The 26,627-nt window shown below is 47.4% G+C and overlaps 1 protein-coding gene across 5 annotated transcripts in view; it reads left to right on the forward strand.

Annotated features, from left to right (window-relative positions):
• LOC133345510 (Kv channel-interacting protein 2-like) overlaps positions 1-26,627 on the forward strand; it is a 99,216-nt gene that overhangs the window by 47,355 nt on the left and 25,234 nt on the right. The window contains exon 1 of one of the 5 annotated variants that reach the window (XM_061556301.1): positions 5,967-6,539. The exons of the other annotated variants lie outside the window; for them this stretch is intronic. Within the exon in view, the coding sequence (XP_061412285.1) occupies positions 6,443-6,539 (97 nt within the window). The 5' untranslated portion in view covers positions 5,967-6,442. Of the gene's footprint in view, positions 1-5,966; positions 6,540-26,627 lie in introns of those variants that run through there. 5 annotated transcript variants of the gene reach the window in all.

The following is a 26,627-nucleotide window of genomic DNA, read 5'->3' on the forward strand; positions in this document are numbered from 1 at the left end:
GTGTTACCGTGTTCCCCATTTAGCGATTTAACACGACGATTTGGCACAACAAAATCCATCGATGGTTATTATATTGGAGCATGTAACGAATTGCAGGTAAATACTGCATCGCAGCAGTCTCAGTAATTGCTACGAGCAAAAAAAAATCGCTATTTAAAGAATCGTTTAGCCTGGTGGGGTTCTAATTTTAATGATTACTCTTTAAAATGTGTGTCGTTAAATTGGGGAGCCAAAGGCAATTTACGTGGATAATCGGGAGGTTTGCGTGACCTTCAGCTAAGCCACTCGCGACAGCTTCACTGCAAACGCAGCCACGCAAATCGTACGATTACAATCGTAACATTACAGTCGTGCGACTACAGTTTAATCTCGCGTCCATTTCCATCTTCATCAATTATCAGCGCGAATACCGCGAGCCGCCGATTCTAAACGCACCCCACCTTAAATTTCGATTTAAAGCTTTCGTGACTGCAGGGATTCATCTTCTTGGTTATTTCGGTAAAGTCACGTAGAAGGGAAGTAATAAAATAATAAAAATAAAACATAATAAAATAATTCTCACGACGTTTCGGCCACAACACAAGTGCGTTGTGGCCGAACGCAAGTGCGTTGTGGCCGAAACGTCGTGAGAATTATTTTATTATGTTTTATTTGTATTATTCTATTATCTCCATTCTACGTGACTTTACCGAAAGAACCAAGAAGATGCACCCCACCTTGCTCCACTTCATCCAATCGCCGCCCACCACGATGCCTTGCTCAGCTCAGGCGTTCCACTAACCCCGAGAGCAGTATGCTACTAGTTATTAAACTATATTTTTATTTCATTTTTTTTTTACCAGATAAAGCCACACTGCGCTACATTAGCGCTTGTTCAGAAGCGGCCTGGCTGCCACGAGTGATCGCTCGACGAAGTTACTTGGCAAGTGGAAATTCATAGCGGCAGACAGATCCTCAAAACGCGTGATGTTGATTCTCAATGTGAAGGGGGGGGGGGCGGGGGGGGGAACCCCGATAACCCAGAGCACGGGGAGGAGAGAGAGAGACACGCAGACTTCAAAAATACAGCAGGCATCGTCAGGCTCGGGATCGAACCCACGACGACCTCCTGTATACCAGGCGAGGTCGCACACCTCCCGATTAGCACTGCCGGCTACGTACGGTGCGAAAGAAGTTCGACATACATCGAGTAGATAGCAGCGCGGGTGTTCCCTCCAACGAACGATTGCGATGACGCGCACCGCCGGCACTACGCTACGACAAAAATGTGCAAAACGCCGTTTATAATCTACGAGGTTCGGAGTAAGATAGCGAGGCAATATTTCAAGAAGAAGAAGGAAAAAAAATTGCATCGGTGATGAAAATGCCGCAAGTGCATTGTCACTGTAGGCGGATTTGGCGTTGCCATTGCAAGCCAAGAGACGACGACGTTGAGTGAAATGCCGACACAGCACACGTGCGCATTGACGGCCACCCTGCAGCAATAGCCCAGGTGGGTGAGGCCCCTCTGACGTTTGTCCCGTGGATTGGTCACGGCAGCCCAATGCGGTTGTTTGTGTTTCTGTCGACGTTCACGCGTGTTTGTACATTCGCTGGATATGATGTCGTGCGTAACGTGTGTGTGTGGGGGGGGAGCGGTGGTGTAGCGGTTAGCGCGCTGCGCTACGAACCTGGCGAGCCGAGTTCGATTCCTGCTCGCGGCCAACATCAGCGGCGATTATCTAAACCGGTCCTGGGTATCCCCTAGGTTGACTCAGCCTGAAATGAGTACCTGGTGCGGTGTGTAGTAAACATCGCCACTAGGGAGACAAAGGCGATAGGGCGTGGTGCTGGCCACCCACCCCCTCGTGTGCCGTTCTGACCTTCATAGGTGCTCGCTAACAGCACTTGCCCGAACAGTCTGTTAAGGCTATACGGGGGATTTTTGTGTAGAATTTATTTCGCACCGTGCATAGCCAACAAACGTAAACACAAAGAGCAGCTCTAAAGAAATGAGTTTTCAATCTCGAAATTATTGTTGCACGATGAGATCATCATCATCATCGGCATCTGTCTATCCACTGCTGGATGAAGGGTCTCCTCCCCCCCCCCCCCCCCCACATACATTATGCGATCACCACCCCAGACTCCAGTGATGCTACCGTGCATTTCGCTTCTGCATAAACGGATTTCATCGCTCCATCTCCACGTCGGACTGACGCCCTCCCCTGAGGCTGCTATTCCGCCACCAGTCTCTTCCCGTGCGGCCTGTGTGGCATCTCGCGTGGCACGCTGCAGCTCCGGCACGGTGCGCGATGGTTTTCAGGACTGGGCTCTGAGATTTTTTTTTTAAACAACACCGGCCATTAAACCTTAACTGCCGCACATCGATACGGAATTCTAAAGCGCCGCTTGTATTTCATTGCAAATCGGACATCTATCTTGTTTTTATATCACGGCTGCAAAATGTGAGTTACATTACATCCTTGTAGTGGGAGGAGGAGGGGGGGCATGGGTGGGTGGGTGAAGGAGGTCTTGCCTAATCGATAAAGACTTTAAGACTCATAAAGGAGCATAAACTACCTCTCGAACTCCGGTCGTCCTCGCAACAGCAACGATTTTGGCTAAGCCATCGAACAAAGGCGGTCACCGCATCGCGCGCTTTCATATGCGCTACTGCGGCCGTCTGGAACGCTCTTCCTTCCAATATTAGGAAGCCACTGGAACTAGACTGAAATCTCTTTTCTTGAGAACTGCTTTGTGTGTTTAGTTTGTTGTCCTTCCCCCGCACATCTGATTAGCACGGTTGGCTACGCACTGTGTCAAATTCCCCTCCTCCAAGCTCTGCAGTCCTCTATATACGAAGGCGTCATTAGCCACATAATGGATGTCTATGCATGTTTACACAAGATGACCCCGCACTGAAGTGTTTTAACGCATGAGAACTTACGATGCTGGTTCAGAAACTGATTTTTTTTTTTTTATAAATCATCGTACACAGACCTTCATCAATCCACTGCTGGATGAAGGATTCCCCTCCCAAAAGCTTCCGTGTAACTTGCTCACACTTCGGCAGGCTGGCGAGTGGGTGATGGAAGAGGAGGAGGAGGCGAGGTGGGGGGGGGCAGGACCAGTTATCACTCGCTAAAGGAACCAAAGTCAGGGCACAGAACCAACAATGTGTCACCACCCCACGGTCATCTTTACATAAAAGATTTCGTCTAAAGTGTATGTCAATATCAACCTTGCCCAAGAATTGTACAGATTTGGTTGATGAGACATTATTAGACAACCATCTAGGTACTGTAGTTGTATTACCAAATGTTTTACTGGTGTTGTATTTTTCGATTTAGCACGGTTGGCTATGTACGGTGCGAAAGAAGTTCAACATACATAGATACGCGGACGAAAGGATGTACACAATTCGCAGACTGGCTCACTCCAAAATTAACCAAAACGAATACAGAGACACAGACGACAACAAGGGATCAATTCGTGCGTTGTTATTCAGGTGTCCTTTGCGACAATTACTTTCCAACGATCCACAACCTGGTTAAATAATACCCAGTTGAATGGGAAGTCTATTATTAAGTCCGGCATCGAACACCGTCGCTTGTGAACCACCGGCCGGGGACTTGGCACACCGGCTACGGCTCATGTGGTAGCATCGCTCACTCCACGAGGAAGTTAAATCCTGCAAGGTGGCTTCTGGCCCGGTCGGGATCAGCGAAATGGCCTCACGATAAAAAAAATCCCTGCAAACTGCGAACCCGAGGGTAACCAATCCATCGTCGTTTCAAAATGCTGAGTGCGCCCCTTTACGAATCAATCATCTCGCGGCGCATCAACCGGAGGTTCATCCGTTTCCACGGCGAGTGCTGATCGCCAGCGGGCATCTCCTGGTCGCCAGATGAACGTTCCCCGGACATCGTGAGTGAGCGAGCAATCTCCTTACCTCCGCCCGATCACACGGGGTATAGCAGTGACCTCTCTCTTTCTCTGTTTCCTTCTCTCTCCAACCCAGCCCCCAACCCCTCCAGTGGGGGTGGAGTTAGCCTGACTGGAGGGCCCCCGAGCAGACATTTCAATTGGTAAAATGCTATTGAGATGACAGAAGAGGTATTGGCGAGAGATATAGATGCGGTGAGATAGATGGAGTGAGATGTTAGAAGAGAGCTACGGGAGACGGAAATGAGAGATTAATTTATCGACATGTCAATGACCGCGTGATGTTTCATTAGGATATGAATTTAAGCTGATATTTGATGCACGCTATTCCATTCACAAATTTGCGTGCCTTGATTTTGTTCGAAACCTAACCAAGGCAAGTCGAGATGAGTATCCTCAGCCAGTCGCCGTCGAAAGCGAAGGCATCTTGTTGTTGGCCGTCCGCACCGAGGGCATGCATCATCTTGGCGCGGTGCCGCTCAGATCAGGTGGGGGGGTGGGAGATGCAGTGTTGAGAAGAGAAAGGAACAGGTGGAACGCAATAAAAAATGTCCTTGTAATTTTGCTAATGCCCTGGTGCCATCGTTTCGCCCTCGTTCCTGTCGCTAAATTAAATTAGTGAATGATTGTGGCGATAGTATTTTTTCCTGTGAATCTTTTTTTTGCGAACGGAAAGCCGATCCGTCATATGCTGCTGTATTAGGTTTGTCAAAATAATGGAAAAAATATGTAATTATATTTTTTTTCATACGTTAGTAATATTCATGTTGCAGCTAGTTTATGATATTAGCGTGCTAAGTGATAAGCTTTGCTCAAGAATTTAAAGTGTTGCACAACCGTTTTGATATTGGACATTTAAAACCGCAATTCATGGGTTTTCAACCATGCTTTTATTTTATTGACTCTGAAATGTAAAAAGTGGATAGTTACCCATTCTTACTTCGCAGAAATGGTTTCCATGACCACGCATATAGAAATAAACACGTGATTGGAAGGTACCATTAAATAATAAAACATTATTTTTTAGTCAGTCAACTCAAATTTGTTATCCAGTAGAAATATTTCATACAGCAACTCTGCAGCCTCTTGGCGATTATCTTTGGGGTGCCACGGTGGCGAGATGTTAACTCCCTCCCCTGGTACGCAGGAGGTTGTTGGTTCGATCCCGACCCTGACGCCTGCTGTATATTTGGAGTTTGCGTGTCTCTTCTCCCAGTGGGTCGAGTGGATTTTTCTCCGGGCCCTCCGGTTTTCCCCCCTCTACATTTAGCATCAACATCACGCGTTTAGAGTATTTGTCTGCTATAAATGTCCACGCGATAAGCCACTTCGTAGAGCTATCATTTATGGCCAGGTCGCTTCTGAAGTATAGTTATATAGCTCAGTAAGCCTTAACTGATGAAATAAAAACATGTTTAGTAGAAATATAAAACAATAATAAAATATATTATTTCCCTTCTACGTGACTTTACCGAAAGAACCAAGAATATGAATCCCTGCTGTCACGAAAGCTTTAAATCAAAACATGTTTAGTAGACTTTGATCTACGCACAATACTTTGCACCCAACATAACATACATCCTGCGATTCCCTCTAATCTCTTACTTGGACAACTGACATTGGACACATGGCTTGTAAATCACGACGCGTCTAAAGTCATTTCAAGTTTCAACCAAAAACGCTTCCCCCGATCGCGAGCGACCGAAGCACCGCGTTCGCGAACGGTGCCGACGAGCGCGAGCCGACACCAGCAAAGCGACTCGTGCCGCTCCGGGCTTTGGCACTTTTTTTTGTGTTCTTGCGCCGAGTCGCGGTGGGAGGAGGCACATGGGGAGCCAACGTTGGAGGAGGAGGAGGAGGGGGGGGGGTGGGAGGTGTGGGAGACGCGTCCCGGCACGCACGCGTGCACGCGCACGCCACAGCCGCGCGCGGTGCTCCCCACGGCTGCACGGGCGCTGGCACCTGCGTGGTGGGACGCGAATATCACCGCAGCCTCGCTCGCGGGTAACTTTTCGCTCGCTGGCTCAACTAAGGCGGCGAGAGAAGACGGAGAGAGCGACCCGAGCCGCCAATCGGTCGGTTGGCCATTTGGAAAGGTGGAGGGGGTGGGGGGCGACAACAATCCATCCAAGCCAGACAAGCCGATCAACTGGCTTTTTATCCTGCCAGCCAATCGACCAGATCGTCTGTTCTGCCAGCCGGGGTGATTGTACCGACCGCCAGCCTGCCTACCTGCCTGCCTGCCTTTGAGCCAGCTAGCCGCCGACTAGCCAGCCAACCATAGACCCCGTCGCTCAGCCAGTCAGATAGCCAGCAAAGCCAGTCAGTCGGCAGGCCGGACATTCCATTGGCCAGTCAGCTACCAAAATTGCCAGCTAGCCAGCCAGCCTACCTACCTACCTACTTAACTGCTTTTTTGCTCGCTACCCAAGTACTTACTAAGCAGAAAGAGCGGGACCGTGCGTGTGTGTGTAACGGAACGTGCTGGGCACGGAAGCATGTAAAACAATTCACCATGCCCCTGGAAGGGCTGGAGATGATGGCCGTGTTCATGGTGGTGGTGCTCCTGCTGAGAGCACTCGTGCAGTTTGGGATGAGGGAGCAAGATGAAGGTAAACGTAAGCCTCTTTTTGTTGTTTCTCTGCCCCTCTCTTCTGCTCCCTCCGCGACTTCCAACTTTTTTCTCGCTCTCTCTCTCTCGCTCTCTCTCTCGCTCTCTGAGACTCTCTCGCTCTCTCTCTCTCTCGCTCTCTCCCGAGGACAGATGCTACAGAGCACCGTTGACCGCTCCGCCCCCGAGTTCGATGCGATGTTAAGGTGTCATAGAAGTGCAGCTTCATATTCTTCCGCTTCGTATCGAGTTTGAAAAATGCAATGCGGTTTAACGTGTTCACTCTTTGAGCTGCCGACGGGAAAGAAATGCGGGATTTTGAGCATTAACTGCATGAGATAGCGATCATCTTTGAACCCAGCGTTGGAGTTTTTAGTGGAATTCAATACAGCCTTTCTGCCCGTTACGTTGCGCTGCTTTACGACCGGGGTGAGTTTAACGTCGACTAGCCGTAAACGAGTGAATATAATGGTGCAAGAGATGTCTTTACTGAACGAATAGCCAGGGCATGCACCCACACCATTCCCCCGTCTTTAATACAAACATTCCCAGATGGGGGGGGGGGGGGGTTGTTGTCGTTGCAAACTATTATTAATAAATAATTGTTTACTAATATTTATTAATACAAACAATTATTTATAATGCGCGCTGCCAAAGTCAATATGGCAGTTGATTATGGTGAAGATTGTGTGTGTGTGTAGAACTTCTGTCGCACCGTACGTAGCCAACCGTGCCAATTGGTTGGCTACGTACGGTGCGGGGGGGTAGGACAAACTCAACGAAATAAGAAGTTCTAAAGAAATGAGTTTTCAATCGAGATGATGTGAAAGTGCCTGGCTCGAGTGGCGTCCTAATGTCGGTGAGGAAGAGCGTTCCAGACGGCCGCAGAAGCGCACCTGAAAGCACGCCGAGCGGTGACCGTCGGTGCAATAGGCTTGACACGGGGCATCTCATCTGGTGCGGCTCTTCAATTAGTCATTGTTGTTGTTGTTTATTTGGTAATGTAATCCTTGGTGCCAGCACTGATCAGATTCAACCCCTTCCAAAGACGACAGTCGCCGTCTCCCGACGCGAGACGCGAACTTTGTGCGCCACTCACTGCGAATGTGCGTGGACATCTCCTCCCCACCCCCAGCGCCCCCACCATCACCACCCACTGGCTTTCACACCTCCGGCGTCAAATCTCATCCGGTTTTTGTTTTTGCATCACGGTGCCGACTTCATCGGCATGCAAACGACTTTGTTGTGCGCGCGCGAGCGTGCGGGCGTGTGTGTGCGACGAACCCGGCTACCCGAGTTTGAATCCCGCTCACGGCGAACACCAGTGACGACAATTATCTGAATCGGTCCTGGGCCTCCCCTAGGTCGACTCGGCCCCAAATGAGTACCTGGTGTGGTGTGTAAACATCGCCACTGGGGGGACAAAGGCGGCCGGGCGTGGTGGTTTTGACCATCCACCCCCTCGTGTGTCGTGCCGGCCTTCATAGGTGCACGCTAACAGCACTTGCCCCAACAGTCTGTTAAGTCCATTACGGGGGATCGTTGTCTTTGTGCTTGTGTAGGGGAGCGGTGGTGCAGTGGTTAGCGCACTGCGTGATGAACCCGGAGACCCAAGTTCGATTCCCGCTCACGGCTAATACCAGTGACAATTATCTGAACCGGTCCTGGGCCTCCCCGATGCCGAATCGGCCTCATACGAGTACTTGCTGCGATATTTAAACATCGTCCCGAGGGAAGACAAAGGCGGCCAGGCGTAGTGTTGACCACCCACCCTCTCAAAAGACACCCAGTAACAGCACTTGCCCCAACAGTCTGTTAAAGCCATATGGGGGAATCTTCGAGGTTTTTTTTTATTTAGTCGACATCTCCGCGATATACTGGGACACATACAAGGCGAGTGCACGACAGCCCATTAAGATCTTGTTTAGACCCGCGTGCTTACCTGTGCCGACTTGTACACTTTGCTCTGCGTGAAGCTGGCATGGTGCAGACTCGGGAACTTACAACAGGCAGTAAAATACTTCAAGGTATTTAAACGACAGGAATATTTTACTTTATTTGCAACCGTCCGTGTATTCTTTTTTGTTTATACAATTAAAACACAATGCTATTCCATCACCTTTTACAGCCGTGTGTCCAGCCACCGCTGCAGAAAGACCTTTCCACGCTGGTGTCATTTGTGCGGGTTGTTTGGCCATACTTCACCATGCTGGTCAGTGAGGGTTGAAGGGGGACCAGGACAGGTTGAGATATTATTTGAACATCTGTGAAAGAGAGCTTTACAGCTCATCGGATTTCTCCAGTATGAATAATTGATTTTTGATTTGCCACTGACGGTAGCGGTGGTTGGGCATCAACCTCAGGTCGCCAGCCAGGTTCACAGGATAGTGCATGATACCCAGCAATGATTAAAATTGTTTGTGGTGAGGCAAAGTGTGAATAACGCGTTCTTACTCATCTGGCCCGCATGGCATATTATGTCTATGTCTTGTATGTTGAACTTTTTCGGACCGTACGGAGCCAACCGTGCTGAATCAGGCGCAACACGGGAGGGTAAACAATGCTTTTTGTAGGATTCTGTTCGAGCATTCAAAGCGTAAGATGTAACGATGATTTCAAACTCGTGCAACAATTAAATATGAAAACAAAGCTTGATTGTAAACGATAAAACGTGTTTCTTATCTTGTAGACAAATATCTAAGGTTTGTCCGGCAACCCGTCCCGCAAAGAGGTTCTGTACTTCAATAAATGAGAAAATAAACAATGTAAAAACATTGTTTATCAAGCGCACCATTTTGGTAATCCAGTGATGGCAATGCACGGAGATGGGGTGCAGGAGCTCTTGCGCAAAACTAAAACAACACAACAGAGTACCTACTCTTAGTTCTTTCGGTAAAGTCACGTAATTTTAATTTCATTTTTTACCTACGTGACTTTACCGAAAGAACTAAGAGTATGAATCCTTGCAGTCACGAAAGCTTCAAATCTAGAACCACAACAGAGTGCCGAACTAACCTCCGACGCCCCCCCCCCCGCCCCCCCCCCTCATTAACAAAGTATAAAACTGGTGCCAGACAGGATTGGGATACAGAACCTCTCTCACGGAACAAGCGAGACGTTTGTGTCAGACAGCCAAGTACAGCCTCGACACCAATCTCATCTTCCACAACACCAGAGAGACACTTTGTCAATCACAGCTGGCAATCGCCCCGGGAACTCCTGCAAATAGTTTTTCGCACGCTTCAAAGCATTATTATAATACGACGGCGCATGTTTAGTTATGATCCACCAGTAATGTCCACACATTCGCTAATTCGTTGCGTGCTCATGTCACGACCTAAAATAAAAACCCCGTACACGGCGTGAATTGAGGCCGAGATAGAAGCCTCGCGTATTTCACCCAAAGCCGATGTGTTGCGAGTGAGCGCCGCTCACTCATTTAACCGGACGTAATAAAAACAAAAAAAATATTTGAATGATCAAACGCGGAGGGCGCACACACACACGGAAGACGTGGCCACACGTCCCCACAGCACCATTTATCTCGACAGATTGTACACATACATATTTCAGTTTGATCGTTTTACGTGGCTTAAGCAGTGAGGCGTCCGTTGAAACAACTGATATTATCCAAAATCAGAGCCATTATTTATACTGGAGGAATCCAATTAGCTATACAGCGCTTTTTCACAAATGTCCAAGCTCTCGTCAACCAAAAATACATCGGCACAAACACAAAAAGGAAAGAGGAGTAGAAGCCACTGTTAATAAAATGCGATGGTCTAGCCCTGGCACGCACGTCTACAGTGAACGCTACTGTCTCTTCATTTAGCGCGGCCACAAGTCATTCCTCTGACAGCGTGCGAAGGCCACGATTTCCCCCAGTGACCACAAGTGACATGTCCACTTACTGCTGCCTTTTAAACAATAACAGCTTCTCCTACTGTGGCTTTCACTGCCCCCCTCAGAGAGAGAGAGAGACAGAGAGAGAGCGAGGTGTAAATTGTGTGCCGTGTTCAAACGTTCACCTGTGAACCAAGGCCTTTGTCCAGATCTGCAAGAGCAATCTTGATAGGATCGTCCCTGGACCCATGGCTTATTGGCTTGGCATCAGAGTTGGAACAAGGTTAAGGTTCGAACTTTTCCCTCCACGCTCACGACAGATGACCTTCTAGGCCTGCAGACACCAATACTCATCAGTCAGCCATGATCTGTCCAATGCTGGATGAAAGCCTTCGCATGCCGCAGCCATTCCTCGTGGTGCAGTGATAGTCATCTGGGGCAAGTCATCTCCTTTGTCTGCCTTCTCACCAACAACCTCGTTCATAAGCGATGCAATCTGCTCGTGATGCGTCCTGTCCAAGCTCACTACTGTGAGAATAAATTACTGGGGGAGCTCATAAATGATTGCCCCCAACCCCAAACTTATTTGGACGTCTGTGAAAAAGACCTTTACAGCTCATCGGATTCCTCAAGTAGAAATATTCTGATTCTGACTTGATCTGGACCGTACACTCGATCTGAGGCACGGGATGAGGAGGAAAAGCTTCACCCCATGTGTGGGTCTCTGCGTGTCTGTGGGTATAGAGGGGGGGTCTATTTGTGAGTAAAATAAATAGAGATACATTTTTTATGACTTCCGAAATGCAGTGACGGAGTTAAAATTTTCACTCCCACCACGGCGTTCCAGTCCTTAATTCGGCATGGGTGCCTCCTATTTGTCCCCCAATTCACGTGTTTCGCCTCGTGCCCTCTTCTATCCAAGTAAATTCGAAGCAATTGTGTGCACTTTCCAGCGTTTGTTCCGTGTTCTTCATCCACAGGCTTGCCCGTTAAGGGGCCAGTTTACTCCTGGTTTACTGCACAGTTGCATTAACATTGTGTTAATCGATTGAGGTCCTATGAGGGTTTGGCTGAGGTGACCCCCATGAGGACAATTGGCAGCTGTTTAGTAGGATGATGCCAAGTGCACGATCGCCAATGCTACAATTCAGCTGAAGCCTGAAATCAAGGTCTTCATCTGATATATATTTATTTATGCTAGAATTATCCGAGCTTCTAAAAAGATATCCATCCACACACCACAATCAAAGTGACGCGTTTGACTCGTAAATCATGAATTATTTTGTGCTCACCGGTAATATGCTTAACATTTCAAATTGGCTCTTCCAACATTTATTTGGTTCAAAATGATCTCACGCAGATGAGTCGACACAACAAAAACGAAACGAATTCACCGCATTTTGTAAACCCGGGTCAACCGCCGTCATATTTTGAGACCACTGTTACAGTTTTTTGTGTCTTCTTTCCTACAAGATAAAGCAATTAAGGAAGCGCGCACACAAACAACGATCCCTCCCCCCGATGCAGACCTGCACTGCACAGCGCCACGCCCGTCCCGCCTTTGTCTCCCAAGTGGCGAAGTCTACACACCGCACCAGCTACTCTTTTGAGTCCGAGTTGACCTAGGGGGGGAGGGAACTCAGGGGCCCGGCCGTCAATCCGCTACAGAGACGCGTTGACGAAAACATCCTCGGCCGCGTCGCCACGGGTGGCGGGTCCACCACACTTTGTCATTCAACGCGCGCCACGCGGTGACTAATACGAGCAAGCATTCCGCATCGTGCCACAAAAGGTGCCCTTGGACGCCCTTGACATTCCAAATAGAATCCGCTACGGCGCATTATGCAATACTTTGATGATGGGAGAGAGGAGGAGGAGGCGGCGGCGGGAAGAGATCGTTGGGCGACATAAAAGCGGCGGCAACGAAGACGTTCACCGGCGTGGCGCCGAGTCGGACCCGTGCCAGACACGACGAGCTGCTTCTGTTCGGAGGGCACTTTGGTAATTACCTCTCTCGCTGCGGCTTCCCGCACGCCGCACGGCATTAGGAGGGCGTTATCAGCGCCTTGGGGTCTTTGACGGCGATCGGTCGCTTCTCATTTTAAGTCAAAAGGAAGACATACGACCGGAAGGTTTTCCCTTTACGGCTTCTGCAGATAATGAAGCTATTTACAATTAAGCTGCTCTACTGTCGGATGCGCGCGGGGGGGGGGAGGGGGGGACGCGTCGCGTCTCGTCGCAGCTAACGCTGTGTCACTTCGCTAACTTGTTACCCGTAGCCCCACGCATCTCACGCATCTCACGCACACGGAGTCGCGGGCTCCGTTCGCCGCGTGCCGAAACTCCCCTGCCCGCACAAATGGAACGCTCCGAATAAAAAGGCACACAGGTGTCGAGTATCCACCAAGGCATGTTCCACGTTGAGTTACGGTGGGGGGGGGGGGGGTGGCTATGTGGGCAGTTAAATTCCGTCTTGTGTACGACATGTTTAGGTATAATTAAGTTACGTTTAACACTTTCTAACAGTCCATGTGTTAATCTACTGCTGGTTAAAGGTTCCCCACTCCGTGCTAGGCACGGAGGTTGTTGTTTGACCATGGCTTCACTTTAAATGATTGGTGCGGATTGTCGGAGGAACCCAGAGGTCACTAGCCACTGATGTTAGCCATGGCCAAGAAATCAACTTCAGGTCGGCGAGTTCATAAAGTACCGTGCGCTAACCACGGTGCCACCACTGCCACTCCCGTGCGGGTACATCATTAAATGACCATGAACGATTCTCCGGTTGCCAGCATTGAAAATAATCATCCTCAACGTCATTAGCAGCAGCAGCACGCATACATGTTCAGTCTACTGCTAGATTAATGATTACACCTTCTGATGGTCTAGAATGTATCTCTGCGCTGCCGTAAACCTGTGCGGCGCCGTAATACGATTTAAATCAATCTGCAAGATCGGCGATTCCATCGCAGACACCCTTGTTCAACGAAAGACAACAAAATTATTGGGTTAGGCGACAGAGGCGACAACGCGGGAGATCATCTCGGGAATTGTTCCATCTCTCACGCCTCTTCAGCCTTACTGCTCCACGAAATTATTCTTTCCAATCGTGGTCGTTTTCGTCTTCTTGACATTTGAAACTTTCTCTGGTTACTTGAGCGCCACAATTAAAATGCAATGTTCGGTCATTTTCAGCTGGAAATAATAACGCGTGGGGGAGGGTGATTGTTTAAACATAGAATTATCGACCACCCATTTTAGATGACTGTGTAAAAGACCAGAGTATAATGATTTTATCTGTGTCCTGCCATTTGACAAGGTTTAGGAGTAGCCAATGATAATTACATTACCTGTGCATTGATTTCGCTCACTTTATTCCATGACATTAAACGCTTTCAGAAAAGTCTGATGAACAGAGAATGCTCGGTGAGCCGAGGGCAAACATTCACATTTACATAGAGCGTACATGAATTGCATACGTGCGAAAAATGACCACAACAATGCATAACTTTAAAAAACGTCATTCACGGCTAATATCAGTGGCAAGCGATATCAGAAAATGCCCGTTCATATATATGTTGTATGTGGAATCGTGGTGCAGTTATTAGCGGTGACTTTGATTCCTGGCCACGGCCAACATCAATGACAAGTGATATCTGAACTACTCCTGGGCACCCCCCCTTCATCAATCCGCAATGACCAGCGTGGTGAAGTATAGTCAGACCCCCCCCCCCCATCCCCCACATTTACGTGGGGAGGCCTTTATCAATTGCGGGATGTATTATTTTTACTGCAATCACATTCATCTAATGCACAGTTAAAAAAACTAAAACTAAAAAAATATTCTCCCAGTGAAAGCACCAAAAGTGGTTTTGGGCTTCTTTGCCATGGCAGAACGGCAGGGGCCGTGAAGGTCACCGTCGCTTATCAGAAGGTCGCAGGCACCGCGAGTCCCAACACAGCAGCCGTCTCGGGGCTAATTTAGCTCGGAAGGGGTCCTCTGGTGGCCTCCCGCCTGATGTTGCTCTCGGGGCAGGTGAACTCCGCACACTCCTTGAGCACAAAATGCCCCTTCCTTTTGTGCCCGTTTCTTCCCCCCAGAGCGAACATGAAGCTTGCCAAAGAACGTGGGAATCTATACTTTTTCCACCGACTGCGGTATGGATTTTGGTGTTGTGTGTTTTTCTCACCGTTTGGCTCAGATTTTCCTCAAGGTGGCCGCAGTGTCCTGCTGTGTTGATACACCTCCAACTCTTAAGCGCTGCAAGCTATAGAGCATTTAAGAACATTATGTGATCGGGTGGCTCATTTGACAGAGCACTGAGCGGGCTTTGCTTAAGACCCAAAGTTTTGATTTAAGCCACCTGTGATTAAATCTGGTTCTCTAGTTAAGCAAGTTGATGGTCTTGGCTTAATCAATAATGAATGCACAAAAAAAACCATCAAATAACTTTTGCTGTGCGCTTATTTTTGCTAAATTCCAACTGTCATCGTAAACAAAATATACAAGTTTTCCGCCGACATTTAAATATGCCTGTTGACATTAACTTCGGAAGCATTTCTGTCATCACATTACTGGACCATGCTCTGACAAGTGATCCACTGCTCACTGCTAAGAGTCCTGAATGTAAATGTGATCAAATAGCAATATGCATCATTAGGCGTTTGCTATGTGCATGCGTCAATCGACATCCCTGGGCAACCTGGCAAATTGAGAGGATTGATAAGTATCGATTAACTTTCCAGGTGAAATGTAAAGAAATAAATATACCTCATTAAATACGATTGGAAAAGAAACGGTGTTTCCCCTCGCTCTATGCGGTGGATGCGTTCCCGAAAAAAAGAACGCACAAAGCGAAACCACACAAGGAATCAGCTGCCTGCCGAGTAGCACACAGTGCAAAGTGTTGTCCCACGTCCGACCGCATAGACGCATCTGAGTGAAATCAACCCGCATTCTGCAAAGTTTGGGTAGAACTAGGCAAGCCGCATATACGCAAAATCGCACAGACTGAACCCAGAATAATGTTTTTTAAAACAACGATTTAACTGGAAAACTCAGAGCACACATTTGAAAAATAAATCTGGTGACCTTACTCCCAACGCCGTGAGAATGTTATGTTTTATTTTTATTATTACGTGACTTTACCGAAGGAACCAAGAATATGAATCCCTGCAGTCACAAAAGCTTTAAATCGAAACTTACTCCCAACCTTAACTACACGAGTAGAACGCCATGCCTAGAGCGATTCAAAAAGTGCTTTCCTGCTATGTTTAGTTTATTGTCCTTCCCCGCACCTCCGATTAGCACGGCTGGCTACGTACGGTGTGAAAGAAGTTCGAAATGCATAACCGAGGCGGTACCCGCATCTCCTTTTCAGCGCACGGAGCCAGCGCTTCCAATTCGGCATTCCTATGGCGCGGACAAATCATTGTTGAGCAGTAGTGATTTTATCGACCCCGGGTGGGATACTGGGCCGAGTCAACAACCCCCGACCAGGATTTCAACTCGCAAACGTTCCGACTGCGAGGCCCACTCGCTCTAAACCGCCTTGGTTGTCCACCCCAATCGCTGGCAGGGCAAAGCCGAACTCACACGGGCAGGCGGTAGTGGTTAGGAGGCTGAGGGAGGGGGTAGACCCGCACGCCACGTCGGCGTAATGAAATGTGTTGTTGAATCATGCGTCGATTGAACCAACAAACAAGGCTGAATGGATGGGGGGCGAGCTTACACAGTCGCCTTACAGCGTTTATCTGCGTCCGCGCTTCTGACACGGGGAGATTGCACACGCGCGCGTGCGCGTCCTCTCTAGTGAACACCCTGTATTAAAAAAAACCCGTTATCTGCTGCGTTCAGCATAACAGGTACCGTGAGGTCCCCCCCCCCCTTCATTCATCTTCATTCTCCATGCTGACCGAGGCAAAGCCCTCCCCCTCTCCTTTACCCCGCGGTTCTAGTCACGCTAATTTTTTATTTTCATGCCCGACCTTGACATTAATTTTAAAAAACGTCGGGAAATTCCCCGAAATGATTAAGCTTTGCTTATGTTTTTTTTCCTGTCCCTCGCTCCGTCAACTCGAGCTATTGAATCAACAGCAACAGCAGCTTGCAATCGTAACTCGCGCAAATACCTAACAAGCGTCTCGGTGCCGTTCGATGAGGTCAGGGGTCTGCAGCCCCGTGGCTCTTTAAGGGCTGGCTTCGTGACGGTTTTTATCAAGGGCCACCGTCTCGTACTCACGTTGCATTACGACTCTTTAAAGTGACTTTTTTTATTGTTCACCGAATTCGAAAAAAAAACACTTTGTTATTTTGGTTGCCGACCCCGGGGCGAGGTGAACTTCGTGGGGGGTTTTTGGTGCTTTTTGGCGACGTATTCCGACAGAATGCGCGCGTTTTCTCCCAACGGTGTGAAATATCGACAACGAAACGATCCGTCGCCGTTGTACGTCTGCGTCTCTCTCGCAAAATGTCCGGAGGTAATAAGTTCACCTCCACTGCGACCTACCCCTCCCCCCGCGAGAGAAGCTTTCGATTTGTTTGTAATAAAGAGAGATAATGAGGCGTGAGCTGCTGTGGGAGCTACGCGGCCGTAATAAAACATAACAAAAATAACTAAAACCCGTTGGAGGTGTCCTGTGGCAAGGGGAGACAAGTTCAAGTTCGTGTATTAGGTGTAGCCCTGTGAGCCATTCGGCTCTTGAATCGGGTGCAACCGCAACAAACAAAAAACAAAAACATGAACAAGAATACATCTTAAAGTGACTGTGACTATGTGCAAACAGAAAAACACAGGGAAAAACTGCAAAGTCTTCCAGAAAAAATCACCGTACACCAACGTTGCTCAAAAATCCCAGTGGGATGCAAGTCAAACAAGAACAAGACAACTTAGATTAAGGCCATCAGTCTAACTCCGTACTACAACAAACAAACATTGGCCAAACCAGTAAACTTTTCGAAATCACCAAAATAAAGCAATGCAACAGTGATCATAGGAACTGTGACGGAATTTTCACAATAAGCGACAAACAACACGTACTACCAAAAACCTGCAGCCATAGCTGTACCAGTTGAAAGGGTAAAAACCTATTACTATATTTTGACACTGGTAAAGGAGGTCTCATAGTGTAGATGCTTAACCCGAGCTCTCAATAATCTGATGGTGCATTGTCTTTGAGTTGTACGCCTTTTGGCGTCATCTGGTCCAACACCAATGAACACCTGCAAAGTAACGGCCGCAACACAGCGCGGTGGGTGAGGCACGTGGCACGTCTCGCGACACCCAGAAGCAAGCGGCCACAGACGGCCACCGACTGCCTTCCCTACGTTCCTCACTGCGGCTTGGCGTCTGGAGGGGATCGGGGTGGGAGGCTTGTCTGTAATTGGCATTCGCCGACTAAGTGGCGAAACAAGCTGCGGGCATTGCGTGTGTTGTTGTTGTGTGTTGTTGTTGTTGTGTGTTGTTGTTGTTGTGTGTTGTTGTTGTTGTGTGTTGTTGTTGTTGTGTGTTGTTGTTGTTGTGTGTTGTTGTTGTGTGTTGTTGTTGTTGTTTAACTTGTTTCGCACCACCGTGCCTAGCCGATCGTGCTAAATCGGAGATGAGGCGACCGGGGGTGGGGGGGGGACAAACTTAAAACACAAACAGCAGTTCTAAAGAAACGAGTTTCACAATCGAGGTTTAAAAGTGCATAGCTCCAGTGGCTTCCCCTACCGCTTTGGTGAAGTATGATCAAACAAACCCCTTTGCCCGACAGCAGCACAGGCTTTTCATCCAGCAGTGTATTGACAAGAGCGCTGCAACGTGCCACTGAGTCTCGTCGCTTTTGTTTGGTCTTCTGTCCGTGTCACGTGCGTGCTTCTACAGTTGAAACTATCAAATTGTGCGCGTCCCTTGCCATCGTGAATACACAAATCAGCAGCGCTGCCTGTTGTGTGTAGCAGCAGCTCACGCAGCAATAAAACTCACGGCCTGGGTTTGGAATAACAGGCAGGGAAGCCATAAACTCTATCTCCGAGTGATCTTCCAGCATGACCTTGCTGTTTGAGGGCGATTGCATTGAAACGCAAAAGTAGTTTTACGTGACGTAGCCATCCTTTCGGTTATCCAAGCTATACCCTTGACATGCTCTTTAATAGATTTCCGTATTTTTTTTACATAGTTGTTATACGGGTGGCAGAGTGACATGGTAGTAACACTCGTATCGTGAAGTATATGTATGTAGAACTTCTTTTGCACCGTACGTAGCTAACTTGTGCTAATCGGCGATGCGGGGGGCGGGAGGACAAAATACTAAACACAAAGCAGTTCTAAAAACATGAGTATTGAATCTAGATATAAAAGTGCCTAGCTCCATTGACTCCTCATATCGGAAGGAAATGAGTTCCCCAGTACGTGCGGGGGGGGGGGGCTGGTTAAGATTCCCGACTCGGGCACCTTTCTGCGTTTCTCTGTTCCGTCCCGCATGGGTCTCCTCTGGGTTCTTGGTTTTCCTCCCCTCGGTGTAAGAAATAAATATATATATATATATTACTGGTGTTGGCCAAACATACCAATGCTGAAAATTTTTACCCGAAAATTACTCAATTGAGATCACACACAGCAACAGCATCGCATCTCCTATGAACACTTGACAGGTCCCTCTTGAAAATGAGTTCTGGAACTCGGCGAGGCTTCCGAATAAATAAGCATACATTTAAAAAAAGGATAAGGATAAGCGTTTATTGGGTGCTGAAATGGCCCAGCACCTCAAAGTGCTATCATCATCACATCTCAATTACTCCGATACGCAGCTGTAAGATGTTGTTAGTTTTTATTTTACGAGGAGAGTATTCTTGATTTGAAGCTTTCGTGACTGCAGGAATACATACTCGTTGGTAAAGTCACGTAGGTAGAAAAATCTAATAAAACAAAAAATAATATATTACGACGTTTCAATCGCAACACAAGCGGTCGTCCTCAGGCGGAAAAAATAATCCAGCTGGTTCAGCAGGTCCACTGCTGGATTCTTGTGTTGCGATCGAAACGTCGTGATACATTATTTATTTAGTCTACCTACATGACTTTACCGAAAGAACCAAAGAGTTTGAGAATAGTATTATACAAGAATATTCTTAGGTTTTTTCGGTAAAGTCACGTAGGTAAAAAATTAATAAAAGTTTAATTAATAAATAAAATCACGACGTTTCGGAGACAACACAAGCTTCCGTCTTTTTTTACTTGATACAGCAATCGTGCTGTGACGGTTCCACCTGAAGACGGAAGCTTGTGTTGCTTCCGAAACGTCGGATTTTTATTTTATTTTTATTTTACTTTTATGAATTTAAATTTTTTACCTACGTGACTTTACCGAAAAAACCTAAGAATATGAATCCTTGCAGTCACGAAAGCTTCAAATCTAAAATTATACAAGAATGCCAAATGCAGGACGACTTCGGCGTCTCTTTTTAAATCCTTCTCTTCTCCCTAAAAAAAAAAGAGAACAACATTTATTTTAACTAAAGCTGGAAAGCCATTAGGTTGTTCTTAGTATCTTAAAGGCCATGGAGTATTCTTTAATTGACTATGAAATGTCAATTCTGGATCGCCGGTGCGATTTTTGTATTCATTACGCCAGTCCGCAATGATTTCGTAATGGAGAAATGGAACAATGAGAGTTTAACTTAAATGAGACTTAGCGTGGGCATTTATTGCAAGTCGCGTCTAAAAATGTTTTTCAAAAAGGGTCCTACCAAACGGGACACAGAACAATTAAAGCGGCGTTAACTCGGTTTTACTCCCCCCCCCCCTTACCATTCAACGACTCTAATTTAAAAAAAAAACTGCACAGACCTCCTCGTTTTGACCTAAAAAGTCCGAGGGAAGGAGGGGTGTGTTCCCATCTTCAGGCTGACAATGCGACGATTTTGCTCAAAATTATGATTTTATCTCCTGGTTTGTGGTGGAGAGGTCACCTTTGTTTTAATGTGCTGTCACTTTTTTTCGCACGAGATTTAATGGGAATTTTTTTATTTTCTTTTTTTTGCCTGGGCATCGAAGCTGCTCCCCGTTTCACCAAATGTTCCTCAGCTCGGCAGCTTTGTGCTAATGGCACTTTGAGGAACACCAACGCCGTTAAGCGATGTGCAGCGACTCTTTAAATATATCCAAAAATATATCATTTACATCACGCTGAACTGCGTTTTAAAGTGTTCACACGCGATAAACGCCATTTTAGACAGATGTATGCAAAATGCATGAAAATTGATTAATGTTTATTAGAATAATTTCCAGCCATATTGTCAATCCACTGTTGGATGAAGGCATCCCATCTTGGTAATGGTCGTTTGTTTGGGAGGCGGGGGTGGGGGGAGGTCATAGACCACGTGCGCTAAGCATTGCGCTACAACTCACACACTGCATGATTTAAACGGTGTATAGGGAGCCATGGAAATTACAGCTGGCGAGAAAAGAACATAAGAACAAAGTGCTTAACCCCCAGCCCGCAATTGTAATCGATGAAAAGCACCTTTATATTTTATGAAAAGCGACATAGACACACTGTAATTATTATCATTAAAATGGGATGATTGCATAGCGACAGGCAGGTCAAATATATTTCTGAACCTACAAGAGCTAAAAACCATCTTGGACGTGGTTGAGGGTTTGGGTAAAACTAAAAACGTCTTTGGGGATCTCAACGCGGTGCACGGTCGCAAAAATCGAAATTGCAGATGCACCAAAGGGCGTTCTGTCACATCCTCAATGTAGAGCTCGCGATGCTCTTGCAAGGTCTGCAATTTAACATCGAGCGGCGCATTGGATTCAGAATCGACACAGCGCACACACGCAACTCGGATTTTAAAACTCATCTCTTTCAAACTGCTTTCGGCTTTTGGTTTGTTGTCCGTCCCCCACGCACCTCCGATTTGCACGATTGGCGACGTACGGTGCGAAAGAAGTTCAAACGCACTCACACACACAAATACTACCCATAGACTCAGCACTGAACCATAGACCTCTACCAAAGCTGCCAGGCTGCGCGGTACTGCAACCAGGAGTTGGTAGGACTCAGTCGCAGGATCCGATTCGTGAAGCCCGTCTGTACGGACCCTTGCGTGTGATTTCCTCGTACGTGCGAGTTTTCCGGGGGTACTCCGACTTCCCCCGAACATGTAGAGAAACACTCCTTGAATGGACCCACAAAGAAAAACCTCCCATCCCAAAGCAGAGCTCTCATGAGATTCGTCGTTCCTTGCTGGAACGAATAACTCGCATTTGGTTTTATTTTCTCAGGATGGGACCAATGTTAAACCGTTTGAATGAACCTTCACACTCGCCCGTCTCTCTCGGGAGTGAAACACATTTCATCTGACCCCTTCCCTCCCCCCAGGAGGCGGAGATTTGGCAGGGTACGTAATTTGTGCATCACCGAATGGCACATGCCTCCGCCTCTTCTTGCTCACTGGATGTCTGGCTGCTCGTCTTTAAAAAAAAAAAGGCAACACAATGCCCTTCATGGCTTGTGCTTTGCAAATGTAATGAGATGGAGATGCAGCTATATTTAGGTGGTCACTGCAGACAAACGCCCCCCCCCCGCCGCCGGAGAGACAATTTACGCTTCAGCGTTCCCACGTGGAAGTGAAACGCAAAACCTTAGAAGTCACACGTGCTCGACTTTGCTCCATTCATTGTTGCGTCAGCATTTCAGCATTTTAAGCAAATATGCGTTTGTGTGTGTGTGTTAACCGATGGTTTAACCAATAAGCATTACGCTGCCAAAATAGTGTAATGTTTAGATACAAAAGTAGTGTTTTGTTCCTCCTTCCCCTCTGCGCAATAACGTATTTCGGGTTTTTTTTTAATGTCGACGTTAATCTCTGTCCATGCAAAGGATAAAAAAACATAACAGCCCACAACGGCTTATCTCTGTCACTCAGTCTCTTTTGCCACGGGCATTTGTTTTGTTTAAATAATCAACAGTCCTGCACACGCAGATGGCACATAAAGGAATATATTCGTTAAGCGAAATAATAAATAACTCTTGACATATGCGGTGTTATTTCCTCAGTGGATCAAAACGTGAGTCTTGAATGCATCTTCCGCAGCCGAAGGTCAAAGTTTCCTAAATCACCCCCGCCCTCACCCTCGATCTAACCAGCAGTATAAATGGGTTAACCACGTAAGTATGTAGGCGTGTTAAACTTCTTTCGCACCGTACGTAGCCAACCGTGCTAATCGGAGGTGCGGGGTGGGGGGAGCAGCAAAGGCAATTGCAAGTCACGTGTGCTGGGGTGAAGTGTGGGCAATTTCCACCTCTTGCAATGTCTGGACAGCGTGGAAGAGGAGACCAAACCCCGTCTAAAAATAATAGGGTTTCCCCTCTTTGCGGAAGCCCCTTTTCCAGCAGTGGTGTAAGCACGCAATTGCAGGGCTGCACCTTTGCCGCATTTCAAAATTGATCTCTGCTGTCGAAAGTCATCTCTTCAAGCACCGGGGGAGGCGACGACCTTGGGTGACCGACAGCTTACCCCGCTCGCCGACCCTTGCAGACGACCATTGGACGTCGAGCGCTGTGGTAGAATACAAAAAAAACCGACTGCGATGGAATCACCGATCAAGCAGATTTTAGCCAATCAAATACAACGGAGGCGTGTGCACGTGACGTTACGATCCGTGGATCTTTCGGCAATGAACCGACACAGCAAAAATGTGAACCCACAACGATTGCCCCGATATTTTGAATGTTTGTTTATTATAGATTCTTACGCCCGTTTTTACACGAAGGGAAGAACACTGTGTTCAGATTCATTCGTTCGCTCGTCCGCAACTTTTTTCCGTGCGTGGGCAAATCTCCGACCGGAAATTTCGTCGGGCGCCCGATTTTACCGAATTTCAGCGCCGCATCAGCTTCTTGCGCGCTGTCACTTCCTGGCGAATCTCGTTCAGCCCCTTTCGCAGGCCACGTGAACAACCAAACGGGTCACGTGAACAACCAAACGGGTCACGTTCACTCGCGCGGAAGTCCGACTCCCACCCCCCCCCATCACTCCCCCCACCACCCCATCACTCCCCCCACCACCCCATCACTCCCCCCACCACCCCATCACTCCCCCCACCACCCCATCACTCCCCCCACCACCCCATCACTCCCCCCACCACCCCCCCCCCACCACCCCCACTACCATCATTGTCAACACATGCCATGAACCTTCTCCAGATGGCCTCCAAAGCTCGGAGGCACATTTCTTGTGGTATTGTTGCAAATTCTCGTAAGTGTTAACATTTTTCTGAAGCGCCCTGTACATTTCCAAGTGATAGGCCACTTCATTGGGCTATCATTTGTGTCCAGGTCGCTTCTGAAAATGAGCTCTATAGCTCAGAGAGCCGTACCTGGTAAAATGTAAAAAAGTTTAGTTTAAGTTTAAAACAGAAGCCCAGACACGACAACCTAGATGTGTTGTTCATCCATCATGATCTATCCCACCGTTGCATTAAAGCCATCGCCATGCCCACAGTCTCGCGAATATTAGTTGAGCTGACTCTCTGTGGTGACCCAGTGGTTCAGTTACCTGCCATCGATGTCCCGATTTTGTTTTGCATCATTGTGATAGCAAACCGGGACAATTCGGAAAATCGCGAGGGGGGAGGAGGGTCAGAAGGGCGAATCATTACAGAACTAATGCACGGTATTTGCATAGTATTACGTGATACAACGGGGTGGAGCGGTGACCTGGTGATTAGCACACACTATTTAAACCGTTTTAATTTTAGCAGGTAAGGCCCACTAACCTACATAGCTTTTCATAAGCGACTTGGCCACGAATGAGAGCTCAACGAAGTGGCTTTTCAACGCGTGGAAATGTATCGCAGCCAAATACTCTCCACGCACGTTTCTAAATCTGGAGGGGAAAACCCAGAGGACCCGTGGAAAAATCCACGCGACCACGGGGAGAACATGCAAACTCCAAATATACAGCAGGCGACAGGGTTGGGATTGAACCCACGACCTCCTGCACACCAGGCGAGGGCGACCCGAGTTTAATTCTCAACCACTGTTGACACCAGCGGCGAGGGACGTCTTCCCCTCTTCACCAATGTGCACCGAGCCCTGCTGTGGAGAGGCATGCTCACGCAACCCCTAATAACTGGCTGGGATGAGGAGGCCTTCCCCCAGCAGTGAATTGACAGAGGGTAGAAGCTTATTTTTACATATTAAATAAATACATTAGCACTTCACAATTGGCGTACGATTCATTTACGAAGAAAGGCATTAGCCGGAGCACCCTATCCAATGCGAAACAAAGCTTTGTACGCGTCGCTTCAACGCACGCGTCACAGTTGCCAGCGTTGTAATCACCCCGCTCAGATTGAACGAAGGCTCCAGTGGCTCGCCAGCTGGCGAGCGGAACGCGACAGCGAAGGCTCGCTCAGCCGAGACCAATCGACAATCCACACGTCGCCGAAACCAGGCAACTTCGCTGCCGAGGCTGCGTCTCGCGACACAAACAGAGAAAGTGTCTTGGGGCAGGTGTCACAGTGCCGCGCTTTTAACGCGTCCCTGCGATTGCCGACTGCGTGAAGACGAAGAAAGCTGTGGCTCGCGTTAAATGTGGCAGTTTCCCCCCCCCCCCTCCCTCCTTGGGCATCGGAACGATTTCACGTTGGGTCGGTGACGTGAAATTGTATTGCTGGATTCGTTGTAGGGTTTTTTGGTGCTTTTTATGCCTCGGTAAATGTTGTGAGAGCTCATTCGGAAATCCCTGCAAGCGTAAAAAATGTTCCGAGGTCTAAATGTTACAACTCACTGACACCGATTCAACGCCAAATTTGCCATACGTGCCTCTAAGCGGCATGCTTGAAATTACGCAGAGATAGAAAAATGAATGCGTGGATTTTAGAGCATGTGCAGGTTAAAGACATAACGTTGACCGTTTAAGAAAGGTAAATTGTTCTTGGGTAGGACATGTCGCTAGCAGGAATGATGGCAGATGGCCAAGAATAATGATGATGGAGTGGCAGTCAAGGGAATGGGGAACGTATCTGAAAGTACATCCGCCCAGGAGATGAAGCGATGAAAATCAGCTGGTGTGCAGGTTCCGGGCAGATTATTACACATCGCAAGAGATGGCGGGCGGCTTGTGGAAGCCTTCATCCAGCAGTGGATTGACCAAGGATGATGATGATGATGATGGATCTTTAAGTGAGGATTTTCTTTTTCTCTAGCAGATGTTTACAGTTGCTGTTTGAGTAGTGAAGCAAAAGCAGGCAAACATTAATATTATTACGATCACTGGTGGCCCATTGGATCTGGATTCGATCAGATATTTTTAGTATTCCTATAAATCCCTTTGTGTAGCCCTCGAGATTGAAAACCATGATGCTGAGAAGCCGATTTCAGATGACCCACACAATAATTCCGACACGCCCGATAGAGTCACTGGCGAAAATTCCCATTTCCTGAAATATATCCACACAAAATGACACGTGGAAATATATATTTTAAACAGAACGCATTCGTCAATAACACTGCCATAAAAGTAAAACAAACATTATAGGCGACATTTGGAAACATTTGCAAACGTTGCCTATTATGTAATTTTTAAGGCAGCATTATTAACGGATGTGATTAATGTTTTGTTAATTGTGCTTTGTGCACCGATGCGGACACAGCAACATCGCCTAAAAAGTGTTATGTCAATGTAGCGTAGATGCCTGCCGAAACAAATCAAAAACACAAACATTCAAGGATTGCATTTAAAATGAAATTAAAAACACGAACAATACCTCGGGTGGGCTGGCACTAAGTTTAAATGTAAAGGTCACGGTTATAGAATAAAACAATAAAACAATAGTGCAACGAGCAAACCTTGCAAGATGTGCGGCAGTATTCAGAAGTATCCCGTTTCCACCTGTTAACTCAATTCAATAGTCTTTGTAAACATTACATCAATGTCATGTCCACATACCGCTTTGGCAGGAATATACTAATAGTAAACATATATTTTTAACAAGTGAAACGAAGAGATTACCATTTTACAAATACGTAAAAATTGTGTAACCAGCGGCACAACTTTCTCATGAGCGCTTTCACGCTCTGAGCGCGCTAATACGATGGCAGCATCAGCTCCGAGAGCCACTATAGACACCCAGGTAACCCGTAGGCCGGTTTTATATTTCCGTGCGTCAATTAAATAATCGAATTAATTATTAGCATTCATCCATGTGGTACAGTACTCGAGTAAATGGTAGTAAAATCTCCTGGATTC

This window comes from Lethenteron reissneri, chromosome 22 (genome assembly GCF_015708825.2).
Source record: "Lethenteron reissneri isolate LAM-NWPU_2019-01 chromosome 22, ASM1570882v1, whole genome shotgun sequence".
NCBI lineage: Eukaryota > Metazoa > Chordata > Hyperoartia > Petromyzontiformes > Petromyzontidae > Lethenteron > Lethenteron reissneri.